This window comes from Calypte anna, chromosome 1 (genome assembly GCF_003957555.1).
Source record: "Calypte anna isolate BGI_N300 chromosome 1, bCalAnn1_v1.p, whole genome shotgun sequence".
Classification (NCBI taxonomy): Eukaryota; Metazoa; Chordata; class Aves; order Apodiformes; family Trochilidae; genus Calypte; species Calypte anna.
Window position 1 is genome coordinate 13,006,355 of NC_044244.1, and position 17,426 is coordinate 13,023,780.

Below are 17,426 nucleotides of genomic sequence, written 5' to 3' on the forward strand. Positions count from 1 at the left end.
AGAAACAGCAGCAGAATAAAACATGTAATTATTTTTTCATCTCTAAACTCCTGCTATACAATCTAACACTCAGACTTTGGGGTTTACTGTTTGAATAAATAATGCAAATTACTGCATATAATGGCACATAAAATTAGAAAGTTTTTTAAAAAGTATTCAATTATGCAAAAATAACTGCTCACAATGCTAAGTGAGATTAACTGACTGAATGTCTTATTTGTTAGACTACAATAATTTAACATTCCTTGCTCACGCATCATTCTATAACCCACTTTTCAAAAAGTTTCTATACAACATCATATTGGGCAGGGAAAAAGTTCAGAAATACTCAAGATCTGTTATAGGAAATACTGTTTGAGTCTATTTCATAATTCAGTGACAAAATTAAAGAAATTAACTGCCACTGTTAGATTCACATAACACTGAATCACTCAAGAAAAGTTATTTAGTTGCAAGGCTTTCCACAGAAACAAAACTCTACAAATGCTGACCTTACCGACTACATGAAACACAAAATGTCCTGTCACAAGAACTGGTTTCATTAGAGATCATGTGGAAAGATCCATTACACTCTACAAATATTAAGAGATCCCTGCTTCAGCTACAGGAAATTTATGAACTTAAGTATGAAATTCCTAAAACAGAAATTAAAAGATTTCTAACACAGGAATGTCTAACCTTACCTTCAGCCAAACATGTAAGTAATACCTTTTAAAAATCATTGGAATATTTCTGCAAAGATGGAATATGTACAACAGAACTGGAGCCAGACACAAGCTCCTGTGCTACTAAAGAGAGACTCTGCATAGCCAGTGGTATTCACACTAAAAGACATCAGGAAGAAACTGAAGAGTTCTGCTCTTAAAACAACAGGTGGATTTTGTTTTCTTTAGTGCAAATTTCAATTATGCTTACAAAAATACAGGAAAATGAAATTACAATCTGAACAGCTTGAGTGGGGGTGGGGAGGGAATAAGCATAATTTTCTGTTCTGCTCTTTGCACTCTCCAGCCTTCCATTAGGAAATATTCTAAGTAACAAGGCTGAGACAGGAATAAGTCTGAGGTATCTGAGGATTTTAGTGGCTAACAAACTTATTTTAGTACTATTATAGTAGTAGAGAAAAAAAAATAATCAGGAGATAGGCTGTTTCCTCGATGTGTAATTTGGTTGAAGTGGAAAAGTTGTTCCCTCTCTGCAATAAATATAAGCTGTCTCACAAATGGTTAAAAACTACAGACAGCTGCAAGACTATAGCACAGCTAGAAAACGAAATTTCTTAAAGCACAGAAGATGCCTTTGCCTTGAAGGTAGCCCCACCAAGACAAGGGGGAAATGCATTTATCCTGACATTGTGAAACCCTAGATCTTTATGCATCATGCTCTTAGCAAAGATTGTGGACTGGAAAATGATACTTAACAAAAGAAATGTGAAAAAGGAACAAAACAAGAAGAGAACATTAGGGGGGACTGGGAGAAATGTAGAAGAGGTCATTTAAATGGCCCCATCAGCAACACATAAACACTTCCAAATTACTTGCAGGGAAAAAAGAATTCCTTTCTTCCTCACAATACATAGGAAAAGACAGTTAGGACGTATATAGACACACACACCTGATCTAAAGGAAAGCAAGTCAAAGCTTTTACCACATACTGAGGTTTAGAATCATAGAATCCTTGGGGTTGGAAAGGACCTCGAAAGATCATCTATTTCTCTGGTAAGCATTAGCTTCACAGCCCAAGTTTTGGTCCTGTTTCAAGTATCTGAATTCATGGACCCTCACAATCAGAACAGAATTTATGAACTGGTCTCTGTGTTTGCCATAAGAGTCAAAGCAGCAGTAAGAACTCGGGGATGCCTGTACACAGAATGATCCATGCTGCTGAGCAGATGGTCTGTAATTTATCATCATCTCCCCTGATGGACTTAGAACTGTTCTCAGACTCCAAAACTGAGGGCTCTGAAAAAATAGAGCATCGAGGTACCTACACTCATTTCTTGCAGTGTCAAGTATAGATCACACAAGATAGCCTGTGTGGAAGAATTCTTACAACCCATGTAGTTTTTATATTGTATGCACAACAAACACTGTTATGAAATAATTATAATTTTAGATTAAATTACCATGATGTGCCTTTTGGTGATGAAATGCACTAAAAGCATCATTTAGCGCAGTATTTTCATTTAAAGTCCCTGACCTTTACTAAGCACAAAGACAGTATATTACTGTAACACATACTGTCACTGTAATATAAATTTTATTCAAAATAGGACTGGACAATACTTACCTCAAGTTCAACACTTGTCATAAGTCTCTAATAAGACGCATTTCACTCATTCTTAGAAACCATCTCACAAATTTCTGTTCTGGTCTGCAGAGCACTATAAACTGGACAAATACCGTGTTTAAAGTCTCTTTCAAGCCAGCCCATACAATAATAAATGACCATGAATAAGGCTCACCGGGCAACAGCTCTGATGAAGTCCAGAGATACAGTGCATTTGTACCGTGGTCCATCAAGCTGATCATTATGGCCAACAATGGATAACAGCTGGAGAGTGACAAGAGAGGTGATCTACAAAGAAAAGACATTGTGATGTTAGTCTTTTTTGCTAACATGAACAGCAGTGGCCTTTTTGTTGTTTGGTTTTGCTTTTTTTAATCATTTGGTATTATTCCCATATTTCTCTGTCTCAACAACAGCTACAGAAAATTTATTTATTTACAGTTGGTTGTTGATTTTCATATAGTTCTGCTGCTAGCAAACCCAGGAACATATATACACTTTCACCATTGCATTTTCGGTACAGGAAGTGGCAGACACAAGCTAAAAAATTAAATCCTTTTATCAAGAGTTATCCTGGAGTGATGATCAGAGAGAAAAAGGTGATGCAGAAACAGAAATAACAGGCATGAGCTGAACATTTTCCAAATCTCTGCCTGACAAGGAGAAGAAGACTTTGATACTCTTTCCTTTATACCCGAAGACCTCCTCTTGAACTTTCACGCTCTGAGTTGGATATTCCTGTGCCAGCTCATACCACACTTTGAACAGGTGAATGAATCACTCTACTCCAGATAAAAAACAAAGATTTTGATGTTACCATGGGATGTTACCACTCAGTGCAACCAATCTGGTCTGTCTCACCTAGGAAAAATTCCTGTGGTGATTCCACTATCTCCCTACTTTCTTCCTACATCCCAAAGGAAAGAGGGAAGGGTAAATGGAGAAAAGAAGAAAAATGTTCCCTCGCCTTATAGATGCCATTTGCAATTCAAGGCAACAAGGTTGCATTCCATGAAGAACTGGTACCTGACCACAGCTCTACTCTGCAAAAACCCAGCCAACTGTGACCTGCCTCTGTGTAAGGATAATAGCATAGTAACAAATTTCTGAAGAATAAATATACCAGGAAAAAAGAGTATCAGTTCAAACCTTCAAGGAAGCACATAGCTATAAAAAACTGCAGTAAGTTCTTACAGGTATGAATAATAATTAAAAAAAAATAACTACTTTGCTGAAAGTGAACTTGGTCTTCAGATTTGTGACAGTGCTTGCAGGAGGTAGGAATAGTACTTATTACAGAGTTCCTGTAAGTGGACATAATACGATAAAATTACATCTACCTTTGGAGAATAGAAAAAATTACCATTACTAAGAATGAGGTAATTTTTATAAAAAGCTTGCAATTAACTTTCTTCTATATGGCATCAGACAACAATAGTTTGAATGTCATCATTCTGCAAAATCTTGGGAGTTTCATTAAGGAATTCTGACCAACCCATATTCATAAAGACAAATTCCATTTACTTCATTCAAGGTCTATGAAGTATATTGAAGTGTAGCACATTATTTACACATTGTTAGCACTGATAACATTTTAGAAAACTGAACTCAGTGCATGGTAAATGGCTCAAAATCCAGCTCATGAATCACTTTTAACACTTCACTGAATTGGGATTGACCTCAAACTTGTTAGGTGTTTATTTACTTAAAATACTTATGAATTTGAGAACATATTTTCTTCTACATTCTTCATTCCACAAGTTCTTATTCCATCAATAAAGAAACACTACAGAGTAATCTGCTGTAACAATTGTTATTTTACACCCCAAAGCGCCAGTAGTGGCAAATCACTTCTGCAATAAATACTTGTAGCTGGCCTCACATTCAGAAATGACCAATGAAGGAATGGCAAGAGGCTCCTAAAAGCTCCTAATGAGCACAGCAAAAGCCTTAGTTTGGAGTTCGATCCATCTCAGTTTTATGTGAGATATAAAAGTGACCTTGTTACTGCATTACAAGTGCTCCAGAAAAACTTTAACAACAAATTGTAACCATTTTCCTTTCCAACTAGCACCAAATGCTATGCCTGTGGCATGAGGTCAACATGGTAAAATTCCTTACCTAAAGGCTGACTCAATAGATGTGAAATAGCATCAGACAAGCACTATGTTATATTTATGTTTTTGACTCAGGACATTAACTCTTAAGACTCCATATGCAGTACTACAGGACAAATGAAGCTATTTATTATCTGAGTAACACAAACTTATTTAGCAAATTACAATCATTTACTGATTTATTTTACAAATCCTCTATTTCTTTAACCTAATAAAAATGTCATCACAGAGAAATGAGTACTGACAGAGTTAAGTCCTGATCCTGAGACTCATTAAAACGTCAGAAGTAGATAGAACTGATGGTTTCAATCCACGCAGGTAAGAAACAGCTTTATCTCCAAAAAGGCTCAGTACAGACTAAGAGAAAGAACACACATCTAAGGGAAACACACAGGGACTAGTTCCCCCACAGACAGCCAAGTGTTAAAAGCTAAAATACCTAACTTGTGAGACCTGTGAGCAGAATCCAAAATCTAGTTACAGATGCCTAGTCTGTACACAGAAAAAGGCAGAGATCTCAGGAGAAATCCAAATACCTGCATGCTGAGGGGGCAGCACCCTGGAGCACTGTTTGCACAGCTTTCTCAACAGGTTCAGGGAGAATCACAGCAAGAGAGTTTGGTCATTGTAAAGCAATGATTTCTTAATTTTTTTCTGCTTAATACAATATAGGAGGGTTCTACTACTGATAAGTCAGCCACAGAACTGGGCAACACATGTATTTTTTGTAATAAATTGCTTTTCAGAAGAAAAGATTCAACTTTGAGAGATGTGGAATTAAATTCCTCAAGTATTTTGCCCTGAACCTAATGTTTTAGACCCAGTTCATAAAAAAGATTATGATTGTCTTCAGAAAATGTTTGAGAAGTCATTTGGGACACAGAAGGTTTGATTTCTTCCTGACACAAGAGGTTTGAGCACCTCTTGGCTAATGGCTCTAACAAGTAGCCGGGGTGGGGGAAGCAAGAATAAGTTCTACAGTGCCTTTGAAACTAAGCTATTTTGCACCTGCCCTGTAAAGCACAATATGGTGGAATGAACTGGGTGTAAGACTGTGCACTTGTAGTTAAACTTAAAAGTTAGCAGTTTTCATGTTCTGTTAACTTTTAAGGTCAAAGTGCCACCTACATTTCAAGATATGAAAAAACATCACTACTTCGGAAGTTCCTCTGTTGTAAAACTTGGGCAGTAATCTGTTCTGAAATGAAGATATGTCAAAAGTTTGAAACACAGCTGGGAAAAATATGAATGTAGTATCAAACTAATTGCTCTTCTTAGCACGAAGAAAAAAAAACAACACAAAAAGCTTTTTTTAATAGCATGGGTACAGTGGCTCAGTTTCTTTTGTGATAAAGCTTGGGAAAAAACATCTGGCAAGAGCAGACTAGAAACAAGCAGAAAAACTGTGGGGTGACATATGAAAGAACATCTATTGAGTATCTTTTGAACAAAAGAAATTACAGTTGGAGGAAATATTCTAAAGCTATTTATAAAGTTGAAGTTAGATCTGCTAATGATTTAGTACCGACAAAAGGAATAAGCAAAAGAATAGCAAGAAGATCTGAAAAGTTACTGATCTGAAAGCCTCACTGATATGTTTAAAAGTAAGTCAAGACTGACCTTTATTTAAAATATATTTGTATGAGGAAGTTGCTGCTGAAAGCTTAGATGCAAGGTAAGAATAGCCATAAAAGCAAGGATGAGAGTTGCTGTCAGTAGGAAATGACAGCTCAGTTTGCTTCGGGAGATTCACTAGTCAAATATCACATTGAAACCTCTGGAAAAAACAAAGCAACCCACAAGCCATCCTTAAAAGCTGCTTTTTTCCAATCAGCCTGAGCTAACAGATGGCCCTTGCATCATTCCCCAAGCGGACACAAAGATTGACTTTGTCAGCACATGGATGTGTGGAAGCAAGAAGGATTCCAGAAGTGAGGGCTGTCTGCTGAGAAAGACCAGGCTCTTCTCAAGGACACCACAAGAAGACAGAAAACATTTGCAGAGACGTCCAACACATAAGCAGAATTCAGACCCCAGTTACAGGGAAACACATCATTAGTTGGGTAAGCAGTGATGGATTGCCACATGGAAGAGCCAGGACAAAGTGTGTGGCACACCTCAGACCCACAGGATAATACTAAATACAGAAATTATGCTGAGTATGGGGAGAAGAACCTGTTTCCACAGAGATGTGACTTAAACTTCACCAAGCGGTACACTTTAAACTGTTCAAGACAAAATACTAACAAATACTGTAGTAGGAACAATCTCAAACTGACAAAGATAATCTGCTTATCTGTGAAGAGTATTTCATTTCCACAGTCCATAACCTACAATTACCTTGTCTAAGATGCAATGCTAATTGTAACTCTTCAGTCTGGCTTACTTCAAATCACAGCTTTGTTTTATGATTCTGAATTTCAAACCAAAAGGGCACTATATTCCCTCATATTAAAATTTATATGCACCCCTTTGCAGCACCGTCACCACACAGCTCTCAAAGCAAACATGCAGCTCACTGCACTTGTTTGGAACCCACCATTGCCAGGAGTTACATTCATGCACATGCTAAAGCCACTGCTGTGCAACATGACAGTTTGAAAACCAGATGCCATTTAGAAAAAACATTTCAGTCAAAATGACTGCTGAAATAGCCTCCTGGAGTTAAATTCAATGATCCCAGTACAAATCATGTGAATATATATAAAAAAATCTGCTCAGAAGGATTTAAGTGAAAATTATAGCTAGAATATGATCAGTATGTCAGCCTGGTTAGAAAAGCTTGGAATAGAAAGGTAACAATAGGACTTTAGAATTATATATATATATACATATATATATATTTAACCCAGCAATCGATCAAAACCGGTTTTTTAAAATTATTAAAAATAAATCAACACTTTTCTGAACACTTAGATTTTAACAATCAGGTTTCGCTTCTAGATTATGTTTCATGCAAGGCTTTTAATGCATGGAAAGAATACAACAGAAAAGTCTGCACTTGATGCTATGACCTACTGTTTTATCAGATCTTAAATAGTTATGGTGGGAAATCATTTCAGTGCCTCGCTTTGTGAAACTACTTTCTTTTAGTACTTGGTAAAATTCTTCACCTTCTAGTAGCACTCCAGTATTACTGTGTCATACTGTTCTTGGCTTATTCTACACCCCTGCAAACTGCTCATGGTCTTCAAGTATCCAATTAAAGCATTATTATGTGCTTCAGCCATCTATTTCAGCTTCTCAGCTCTTGAACTCTTTTTTAAGCTGTCTCAAGGTCAAAATATTTTTAACATAGATGGTACTCCATGCCCCTTACTCAGCTGACTCACACATGGACGCTACAGTGCACAGCCAACCTGTGACCTGCTTGCAAGTCCTTTTCCTTGCTGAATGTTTGTGTTTGGTGGTTTTTGTGTCTTGCATAATTTACTGCATTTCTCTCACATAAATAATACTTCATTATTTTGCGTTGAATCTCCAGGAGCTTGCAAGTTATTCCTTCATATGTGGTAGTATACACCACACTTAGTTCTCATTTTTAAAGTAATTTCTGCATATCTCATCAACGGGTTGACAACACTTTAGCAGAAGATTTCATCAGATTGGGTCAAACAGAATTTAACACTAATTAGTAACCTGAAGAAACTTTCAAGACAGAAACGTGTTGACAAATTCCAGATGTGACAGTGTTATATTCACTAAATGTTTAATTACTATGAGGTGTGGGGGGAAGGGGTGTATGGGGAAGAAAATCAACTGACTACTTCTGCTATCATTTATGCTTTAAAAAACAACGTTGTTTGGGGTAACTGATCTCTTTTATTTTTATACCCATTTAAGGCTTTAAAGATGCTTGTTGTATCATATTGGAATCATAGAATCATTTTGGTTGGAAAGTATCTTTAAGATCATCAAGCACAGCCATTAGCCTGGCACTGACAAGTCCATGACTAAACCCTGTGCCTGTGCAAGACACCTACAAATCTCTGAAATACCTTCAGGGATGGGGACTCCAGCACTACCCTGGGCAGCCTCTGCCAGTGCCTGACATCCCTTTCAGTGAAGAATACAATCTGAACTTCCCCTAGCACAACTTGAGACCATTTCCTTTAGACCTATCATTATTTATTTCGGAGAAGAGGCCAAACCCCACCTTGCTAAAGCCTCCTTTCAGGTAATTTGAGAGAGCAAAAAGGTCTCACCTCAGCCTCCTTTTCTCCAGACAACACAACCCCAGTTCCCTCAGGGGCTCCTGGTAAGATTTCTGCTCTAGACCCTTCACCAGTGTTGTTGCCTTTCCTTGGACATGCTCCAGCACCTCAAATGTCCTTCTTGTGATGCGGGGTCCAAAACTGAGCACAATATGAAAGGTGTGGCTTCAGGGGTGCTGAGCTGTTAGTAGAAAGCACTCTTGACAGACTGGCAGAAAAGGAGAGTGGCATCAAGTTTCCCTTAATAATTACCACACAGCATCCTTATTTTCAGCCTTGAGTACAATGAAGAATTTGCTTGACTGAGATCAGTCCATGCCACTGAAGCCATAATGTCATACCATCTTTTTCATGAATCTACTGAATTTTTGTAAAAAAACCAGACATTTTTTTCTGTCAACACAATGATTCCCATAGAAGACTTTTCCAGAATCTTACTGATACACAGGTAGGAAAAGTTGCTTTAGTTTCTAAAGTAATTTTATTCATGATCCATTTATTTAAATACACTCTTGTATTTTAATGAAATATTTTTGGTTTTGTTACCCTGCATCTCTATCTTCACTGTCTCCACTGGCTTCATTTTGCTCAAGGCAAATGTATGTGATTTACAGATTTAAAAAAGCAACCCTTCGGGATTTTTCAAGGCTTCATCATATTTGTGGCTCAGTCATTTATTAAGACAGCCAAAACTTCCTCCTCTACCTTCAGTTTCTAAAAGATGATCCTCTGTTTTCAGAAGAAATGTTTATTTACCCTCAAGTATATGACCTTGAATCTCATGCTGTTCAACCCACTCAGTTTGTATCATACTCACCACCTTCAAAATATTTCTCATGTATTTCTCGTTGCAGAAAAGTTTACTAAGCCCAAGGCAAACAACCTTGAATTTTACAGTACAAGATTCTTAGTTTCTACAATACAGGTCAGAAGAGTCATTCTCATATCGTATAATCCCCCACTATATAATCAGCATTCACCACTTCTGTCTTACTTCACTTATTTTTTGTGTCCCATTTACACAAAATATTTCACAGAAACTGTGGTGAATTTCCTGGATTCCTTCAACAGATAAACGTGCATGACTTGCTTTTTTCTTTCCCTCTCCTCCTTTTCTACACCACCCCATCCTCTTGTGTTTTCAGACCATGGGACACCTTTCTGCATCCTAGAAGCTGCCTTGTTTCTAGAAAACTATCCACCAACTGACTTCCTTGTGGCATTTCTCTTAAAACTCAGATGAAGCAAACATATTTTCTTCCTTTGAGGAGATACTTCCATACCTTGCCATAGAATTCATACTTGAGAATGTTCTCTCACCAATTAGCAGTCTGCCTTCCAAGGTTTTTTTTGTTCAGTGGCAAGGGGCAATGTCTTCAAAATGGAAGGGATAAAAAGGTTAGACATTAGGAAGGTCTTTCCTGTAAGGGTGCTGAGACACTGGAACAGGTTGCCCAGTAAAGCTGTGGATGCCCCCTCCCTGGAAGCACTCAAGGCCAGTTTGAATGGGGCTTTGAACAGCATGGTCCAGTGGAAGATGCTCGTGTGTATGGCACATATCTTGGAACTAGATGATCTTTATGGTCTTTTCCAACCCAAACCAGTCTAGAGTTCTGGCAGATGTCCTGACATTGGTAGAGAAGATTTTGAATGCAAGTGTAATCGTTCCTCCAGTTGCTGTTGTAGAAGAACTTTGTAACTGTTGGTTTGTCCAGAATTCAACAACATGTATCATATAAAATTCTAATTATAGATTCTTTTTTTTTAAATCTCCCTTGTTTGATGCTATAAAACCTAGTATGACTCAACGCCACATATGCCACTCTTGCTGAGAGCCAGGCAATATTATTTTTCTAATTTCTTGGTGTTTATGTACAGCCTTGTACGACATGTCTCCCCCTATGTGTTGATTAAGTACACTAAGTAAAAATTCAGCAATTGGTTTAGCTCCAGTTTGACAATACAAGAACATGGAATGTAGTTCCATGTGACTGCTCAGATCCATTTGTGTGAACAGTTTTATATCTAATTACTCGTGTACCTCAAGTGAAGATTACCAGGAAAGAGTCATATGTTTTGGAACATTTCTCTTGCATACAGTTTTATTATGCTCTTTCCTTTGCCAGTCCTTTCAAGAGACAGCCCATTGGGCCAGGAAGAATCTTTGTTTTGTAACAACATGATGTGCTTATATACTTAAGTGATTGGTACAAGTGGTTTGTATTTTTGGCTTTTGTTACTATTTATTCCTGCTATGGAACCACTGAAGTGTAGAGTTTTATGTAGTCACAGAGAATATGGTGCTGATTGCTGTCTTCTCTGCAGTGCTTCTCGTGAATAGTTGGGATGAAGCTTGGTATTGTGGAATCTCTGAAGATTTGGTTTAGTAATCACAATATGCAAAATAAATGTATCTTTAACTTGTCATTTTTCAGGGCAGACTCCCACTTCAGACCACAGTGTATCTTACCATTTGTCTAGCTGTGTGCTTTAAATGTCTGATTTTTGCAATTCAGAAGTATTTGTGTCAAATCTTCCTGGAGTGGTTGTTTTAATTAAATTTTTAATTTCTTATTATATAATAATATAATTATATCTTGTGTCTTTATGCAAGGTTTGGATCAATATTCTTTTAACACTTAATTGCCATAACCATGCAAAAGTAGACTGCAGCTAAGACACACTGAAAATCTTTCTTTTCTTGGAGACAGCAAGGTAGTTTTACTCTTAGAAAATATTCTCAAACATCTGTGTTTGAGGAACCTCTTTTAACATCATTATTTCTGCTCATGGTGTATACAGAGTACTGATTTCAGTCCTCAGGATAGGTTAGAAATCTTAACTGCTTTTTTTTTTTTTTAATACAAAGTGACAGACAAAAATGATTCCTTCAAGTAGGAGTAGATGGCTAGTAACTTTGTATATAGAGCTCCTAAATACATCAAGTCCTATCAGTATCACAGATACTTGGTAGTATTTATAAGCCTAATTTTTCTGTTGGTGATAGAACTTGCCTTGCAATAATATCTAGAAATACTGGCATTGTGGGAGAGAAGTGTTATAAATGAAGGACTGAAAAAAACCAGGTGAAAATACTCTAGATTTTGGGACTTAAGGTTATATGCTCAGTCAGTTGAACAAAGGTTTGCTTCTGGAAAACAGTGTTCTAAAAATGTTCTAAAAATGCTTGGAACCTGAGCCCTCTGATGCAGAAGAGAATCAGAGGGTGGCAGAAGGATACTTCTGTTGGCTCCCTATTGCCTCTGCCTTGAAAAATAGCCAGCCTGTGTCTGGTGTCCACTTTATGAAGCTACCTGCCTTCAATAATCAAATTAACTGTAAACATAATTCCCAAGGGTTTCTTTGACCATCTGTTACTGTCTCAGGTTGGTCTGATTTTAAAGTATGAAACAGAAAAATAAGTACTTTTGAGTTACCTGTCTATAACTCCTATCTGCAGTCCTACTTAGGAGTGCCTTTCCCATGCCATTATGGAGTAAATAAGATGGACACACCTCCAACAGATTGTTGGAGCAAAGTGTTTAAGTCTTGTTTTTGCATATTATGGAAGATCAAAATAAACTCTCCCATGATCAGTTCCAGGGGTCTTAACAAATTTCAGAGAAGATTTCCAAATATATCGACAGGTACTGAAAAAATATTGATCTTCTCAGAAAATATTACATTAGGCAAATTTCTAGCATGCCTTTCAGGTCATTATGGAGTACTTCAATTGATATTCAAAGTGGAGGAACTGATTCAGAAATACTCCAGCTGCACTGTACAGCTTGGTGTCATCAGCAAATTTACTGAGGGTGCACTCAATTCCACTGTCCCTGTCACTGACAAAGATGTCAAACATCACCAATCCCAGTACCATACCAACCAATGTTAAGTTTAACATATTCTTGTTTGGGGTTTTTTCAGAGTTATCATTAAGCAGACAAAACAAAAGACCAAGGATGAATGTAAGTCCCAGGCTGGCTGTCACCATGCAGACAGGGAAGAGAGGACTCTCTGAAGTCACTCTTCTCAGAAGTGGGAAATGGGCAGATTTGGAATTTCCTTTCCCTGAGCATGCCAGGAAACCAAGTATTTGCCCTCAAAGAGAATATTCTGTGCTGAATCATAAATTTATGGCATTTTGTTCCTGCTAGAAGCAAGAGACCAGGAAATCACTCAGGAAATTAATTGACCCCTCCAGCAATGAAACAAACACTACTCTAACAACACAAAGCTGGTGGTTGTAATATATTTTTGAAATATCTTTTTAAACCTATAACCATAATTTAATTTTAGATTTACTACAATAGAGGCCATAAATGTATAACATCCATGTTTGTTAGTTTTCTGGAGAAAGTAAAGCTTTCAGTCAGTCATGAACTGTTAAGCCATGAAATATTAACAATTTATGTTCAATGACCCATTAAATACGTTAGATGCAACTGCAAAAGAAATCTATAAATATCTTTATACCTCTTGCAGAGATGATCCAGCAAACCAGTAACAACTATCAGTTTTCCATCTTCTATTCAGTTATACTTGGCTTTATCAGATAAAGAGCATGAAACATTGCTGCCAACATGAGACATCTTCTATCAGCAATTAAATGGAAAGGAAAAACCCTGTTCTTCAAAGACAAAACTGTTTTTAATGCCATTTCTCAGTCTTTAACACAACTGTGAAATTCTCCTAGTTATACCAAGTATATAGCAAAGCATATATACCAAGTATATAGAAAAGCAATCACACTGTTCTTTTAACCTGAAAAAAACCCAAAAGTTTCTGACACTTATGTATTCAGCAAACACGTGCTGGGTAAAAAAAGCAGCTAGATAAGACAATCAATGTACTAGGAATGATACTTTCCAAAGAATTTAACTGCACTATATCTGTAGACAAGTGACACGGGGGAAGGAATTAGTCAAGATGAAATGAGGCAAGAGATAATTTTTCTATCAAATACTACTGCACTTCAATCCAGTTTGCAGTTGGTCACAAGTGGTGTTTCCCAGGACTCAGTAATATCTTTGTCAAATAACTACCTGGATGAGGTGATTGACTACACCCTCAGTGACTTTGCAGATGACACCAAGTTAGGTAGGAGTGTTTATCTGCTTGAGGGTAGAGATCTGGACAGGATGGGTCAATGGGCTGAGCTGGCTGAGTATGAGCCAGAAGTGTGTACAGGTGGCCAAAGCCAACAGCATCATGGCTTTTATTAGCAGTAGTGTGGCCAGCAGGACTAGGGAAGAGATTGCCCCCCCATACTCAGCACTGGTGAGGCTCCATCTTTAATACTGTGTTCAGTTTTGGGCCCCACACAACAAGAAGGACATTTGAGGTGCTGGAGCATGTCCAAGGAAAGGCAACAACACTGGTGAAGGGTCTAGAGCAGAAATCTTACCAGGAGCCCCTGAGGGAACTGGGGTTGTGTAGTCTGGAGAAAAGGAGGCTGAGGTGAGACCTTTTTGCTCTCTCAAATTACCTGAAAGGAGGCTTTAGCAAGGTGGGGTTTGGCCTCTTCTCCGAAATAAATAATGATAGGTCTAAAGGAAATGGTCTCAAGTTGTGCTAGGGGAAGTTCAGATTGTATTCTTCACTGAAAGGGATGTCAGGCACTGGCAGAGGCTGCCCAGGGTAGTGCTGGAGTCCCCATCCCTGAAGGTATTTCAGAGATTTGTAGGTGTCTTGCACAGGCACAGGGTTTAGTGATGGACTTGGCAGTGCCATGTTAATGGCTGTGCTTGATGATCTTAAAGATATTTTGCAACACAAACTACTCTGATTCAAGAAATCCACAGGGATCATTTTGCCCTTCAGAGCAGTGACTATATATGAGTTCCACTTAAATGCCTGCCAAATGGAAGCACTGCTTAGGAATAGTATGCAGTCAATTAGTACCTCTCCCGTCTTTAAGGCTTTCAAGAACAAAAGCACTGAGGTGGACAGAAGCATTCACAGACACCACACTCCATAGGTTCCTAAAAGCATCTTGCTATACATTAAGTTAAAATGTGTGCCATTAGTAAACAGTGACTACATGGCTCCTGCATCATCACAAATCATTTATGGAAAAAAGTCTAAAATAGTCATGTACTGCACAAGGCAAATTTCCTTGTAATTCAGGAATGGATTAAAGGCATGGAAGAACTTACACAAGGTGTCCTATTTTAGTTTCACTGGAATGCAATGCAATCAAGAAACTTAATTTCTCAAATTTCCATGACTAGTTAGTATTTATTTTTGCAGTTGATGGTTGTGATGGCCATTACATTTTTTGAATAATCACTGTGTCAAGACTTTTCTGTAATATTCAGTAATTATAAATCTGCATTTTTTTGAATGTTGATATTAAATCACCATAAAAAGACTTAATCCCCCCCAGAGTACTAAACTGATCACCAGACTCTGAAAAATCCATACAAGACATCAATGGAAAGGTGCAAAAAAGCAGGAAAGAATCAAGCAATCAACCGAGTGTTTTGATCTCGTGGATGAAAGAGAGTCACCCTCCTACTAATAGGGCTATTGTCTCCTTTAGTCAGAAAACACAGGAGAAAAACAAAACTGAAGACAGAGGGGAAGCAGTTATGATTTAGCAGACACTGCTAGGGGTCTGATGAAAAGCTACTTGTCATTCCAATCAACTGTGTTATATCCTGAACACTTTTCCACCTCCTTGGAGGCCTTTCACATAGGCTTTACATAATGGATAAGAAGCTCCCACTGCTATCTTCTGGAATCTCTTTCACCAAGTGGAAACAAAAGTATTGCTCAAGCATATTTTAAAATGTCTGTAGTAGAATCTGCATTGTAGTCAATAAATGTTAAAAAAAGGTATCAAAAACCCAGCTGATAAGGAAGTGTTACTAGTCTGATATTTCTCAGTAAGAGAAGCTCAAGCAGCAGAGAGCAAAGCCTAGAGAATGGTCTGCTTGAAAACGGGAGCCTTTTCCCCCCTGCTGCTGAAGACTCAGACTTGCTTTTCAAGAATTTCAACACATTTTGTCCAAGAAGACACATTTAAAACAGGACACAAGCAAGGTGTTTACTACCAGGTGTTAAGCTTTTTAGTCAGCACATCCAGACCACTCTTCTGAGATGGCTGGCAGCCTGCACTCTCTTAATAGTTGTATACAATTTTACTACCAGAAGTGACATTTTGGAAAGAGTGGTGCAGATCCCCTCCAACTTAACCAGTGTTTCAAACAAATCCCCTAACACTATCTCTAGCCTGGCACATCTTGTCCAGCTCATGCACTGCATATTGTTAAAACTTTACTTTTATCTATAAATTGTACCAATTCTTTGTTATCTCAAGAATAATTTAAAGACCCCAACCTCAGGAACAGCATTTGTAAAAAACAATTGTGCACTAAGAAAGAAAAGAAAAATAGAAAAAAAGAGAACAGAACAAACATTCACACAAAGACTTTTCTATCTCTAAAACTGTTCTCAATTTATTTTATAACACAGAAATTGTGCAATATGAATGCTACCATGGTAACAACTCACTTTATTGAACAAGAGAGAAAATAATTATCCCAAACCTGCATATCATGCAAGCACATGCAGTAAATTTAGTGCTGCTCTTTTCCCCCTTCCTATTTTTCTTCTTGCAGAAAGAAGCAGATTTTGAATTTATACCTTATGGCAAGCCAGACATCATTTTGCTTGTCCCTCCCACTTCTTTGTGTATTTTTCACCTTTTGAGTGCATGATGTGAAGGACCCAGTTACTTACAAAAAGAAAAAGGGATTAATGAATCAGAAATGCTCTTCCCCCTCCTGAGTTAAGTACAGAAGACTCCTATGTAAATGCTTCACGCATTTAAAAAAATGAAGCCCTAAGGCAAGCAAGGCACATGCTTAGTATTCACTCAGTATAGTTCAAACAGGAACCCTTACATTTATAGTAAACCAAAAGTTATTCATCACCAAACACAAATTAAACCTGGTTTTACTGTTCTGTCCAAATTTTCTTTGTGATACTATGTTTGTGAGTATATTGTTAAACTTTATATACAAGGGACTGTAATATTTTCAGAAGAACTGCATGGATTTAGCCATACAAATCCAATTAATCTCAATAGAAGTTGTGTGGTTAAATCCCTGTGCTCAGCTTTGACGTTTTGGAAGCAGTGGGGGAGGTTTTTCAAGTACTGAATATGTATTATACAAAACTCAGTTTTCTCAAAGAGAAATAAAATAGCATGTAGATACTTACAAATATCAACAAACATATTTTTGTGACTGCCAAGAAAAATCACATTGCTAGCAAAGAAACCAATGATCTCAACAAAACTGTTTTACCAAAAATAAGAGAATTTTACCAAAATAAGAGAATTTTTACCAAAAATAAGAGAAAAATAAGAATCCTGCAGTCTACGACATAAAACTAATCACATGTACTTATTAGCTGAATAAACTATTCTTATTTCACATCCCATTTTGATATTTTTACTTCATTTGCAGTGGATCTGTCTGTCTGATACAAAATGGTAAAGAATTAATTTAATCTTGCGTCCACAGCTAGAGGGTAGCCAAAATAACATGTCTGGGAGAGAAAAAAATTCCTGTTTTTAAAAGGTCAGTTTAAAGAGTGACTTGGACGTGGTGTTTAAGAAGCTGATTTGCCACAGACCTTCCTCACTTTTTTTTATTTTATTTACAATCCTAAACAACTTAGAGGTTAGAAGCAAAACTACCCTCATCCAACTTCAGCAACAAGGAATGCAGCTAATTTTGGCTATTTCTTGATAGATTTCTTCAGTTACAATTTACATGTACACACATTTCTGCAC

The 17,426-nt window shown here is 37.4% G+C and overlaps 1 protein-coding gene across 4 annotated transcripts in view; it reads right to left on the reverse strand.

Moving 5' to 3' along the window:
* Positions 1-17,426, reverse strand: part of ORC5 (origin recognition complex subunit 5) — a 65,537-nt gene that overhangs the window by 2,231 nt on the left and 45,880 nt on the right. For all 4 annotated transcript variants that reach the window (XM_030451182.1, XM_030451199.1, XM_030451187.1 and 1 more), the window contains one exon: positions 2,465-2,577. In XM_030451182.1, coding sequence (XP_030307042.1) covers positions 2,465-2,577 — 113 coding nt within the window. The remainder of the gene's footprint in view (positions 1-2,464; positions 2,578-17,426) is intronic.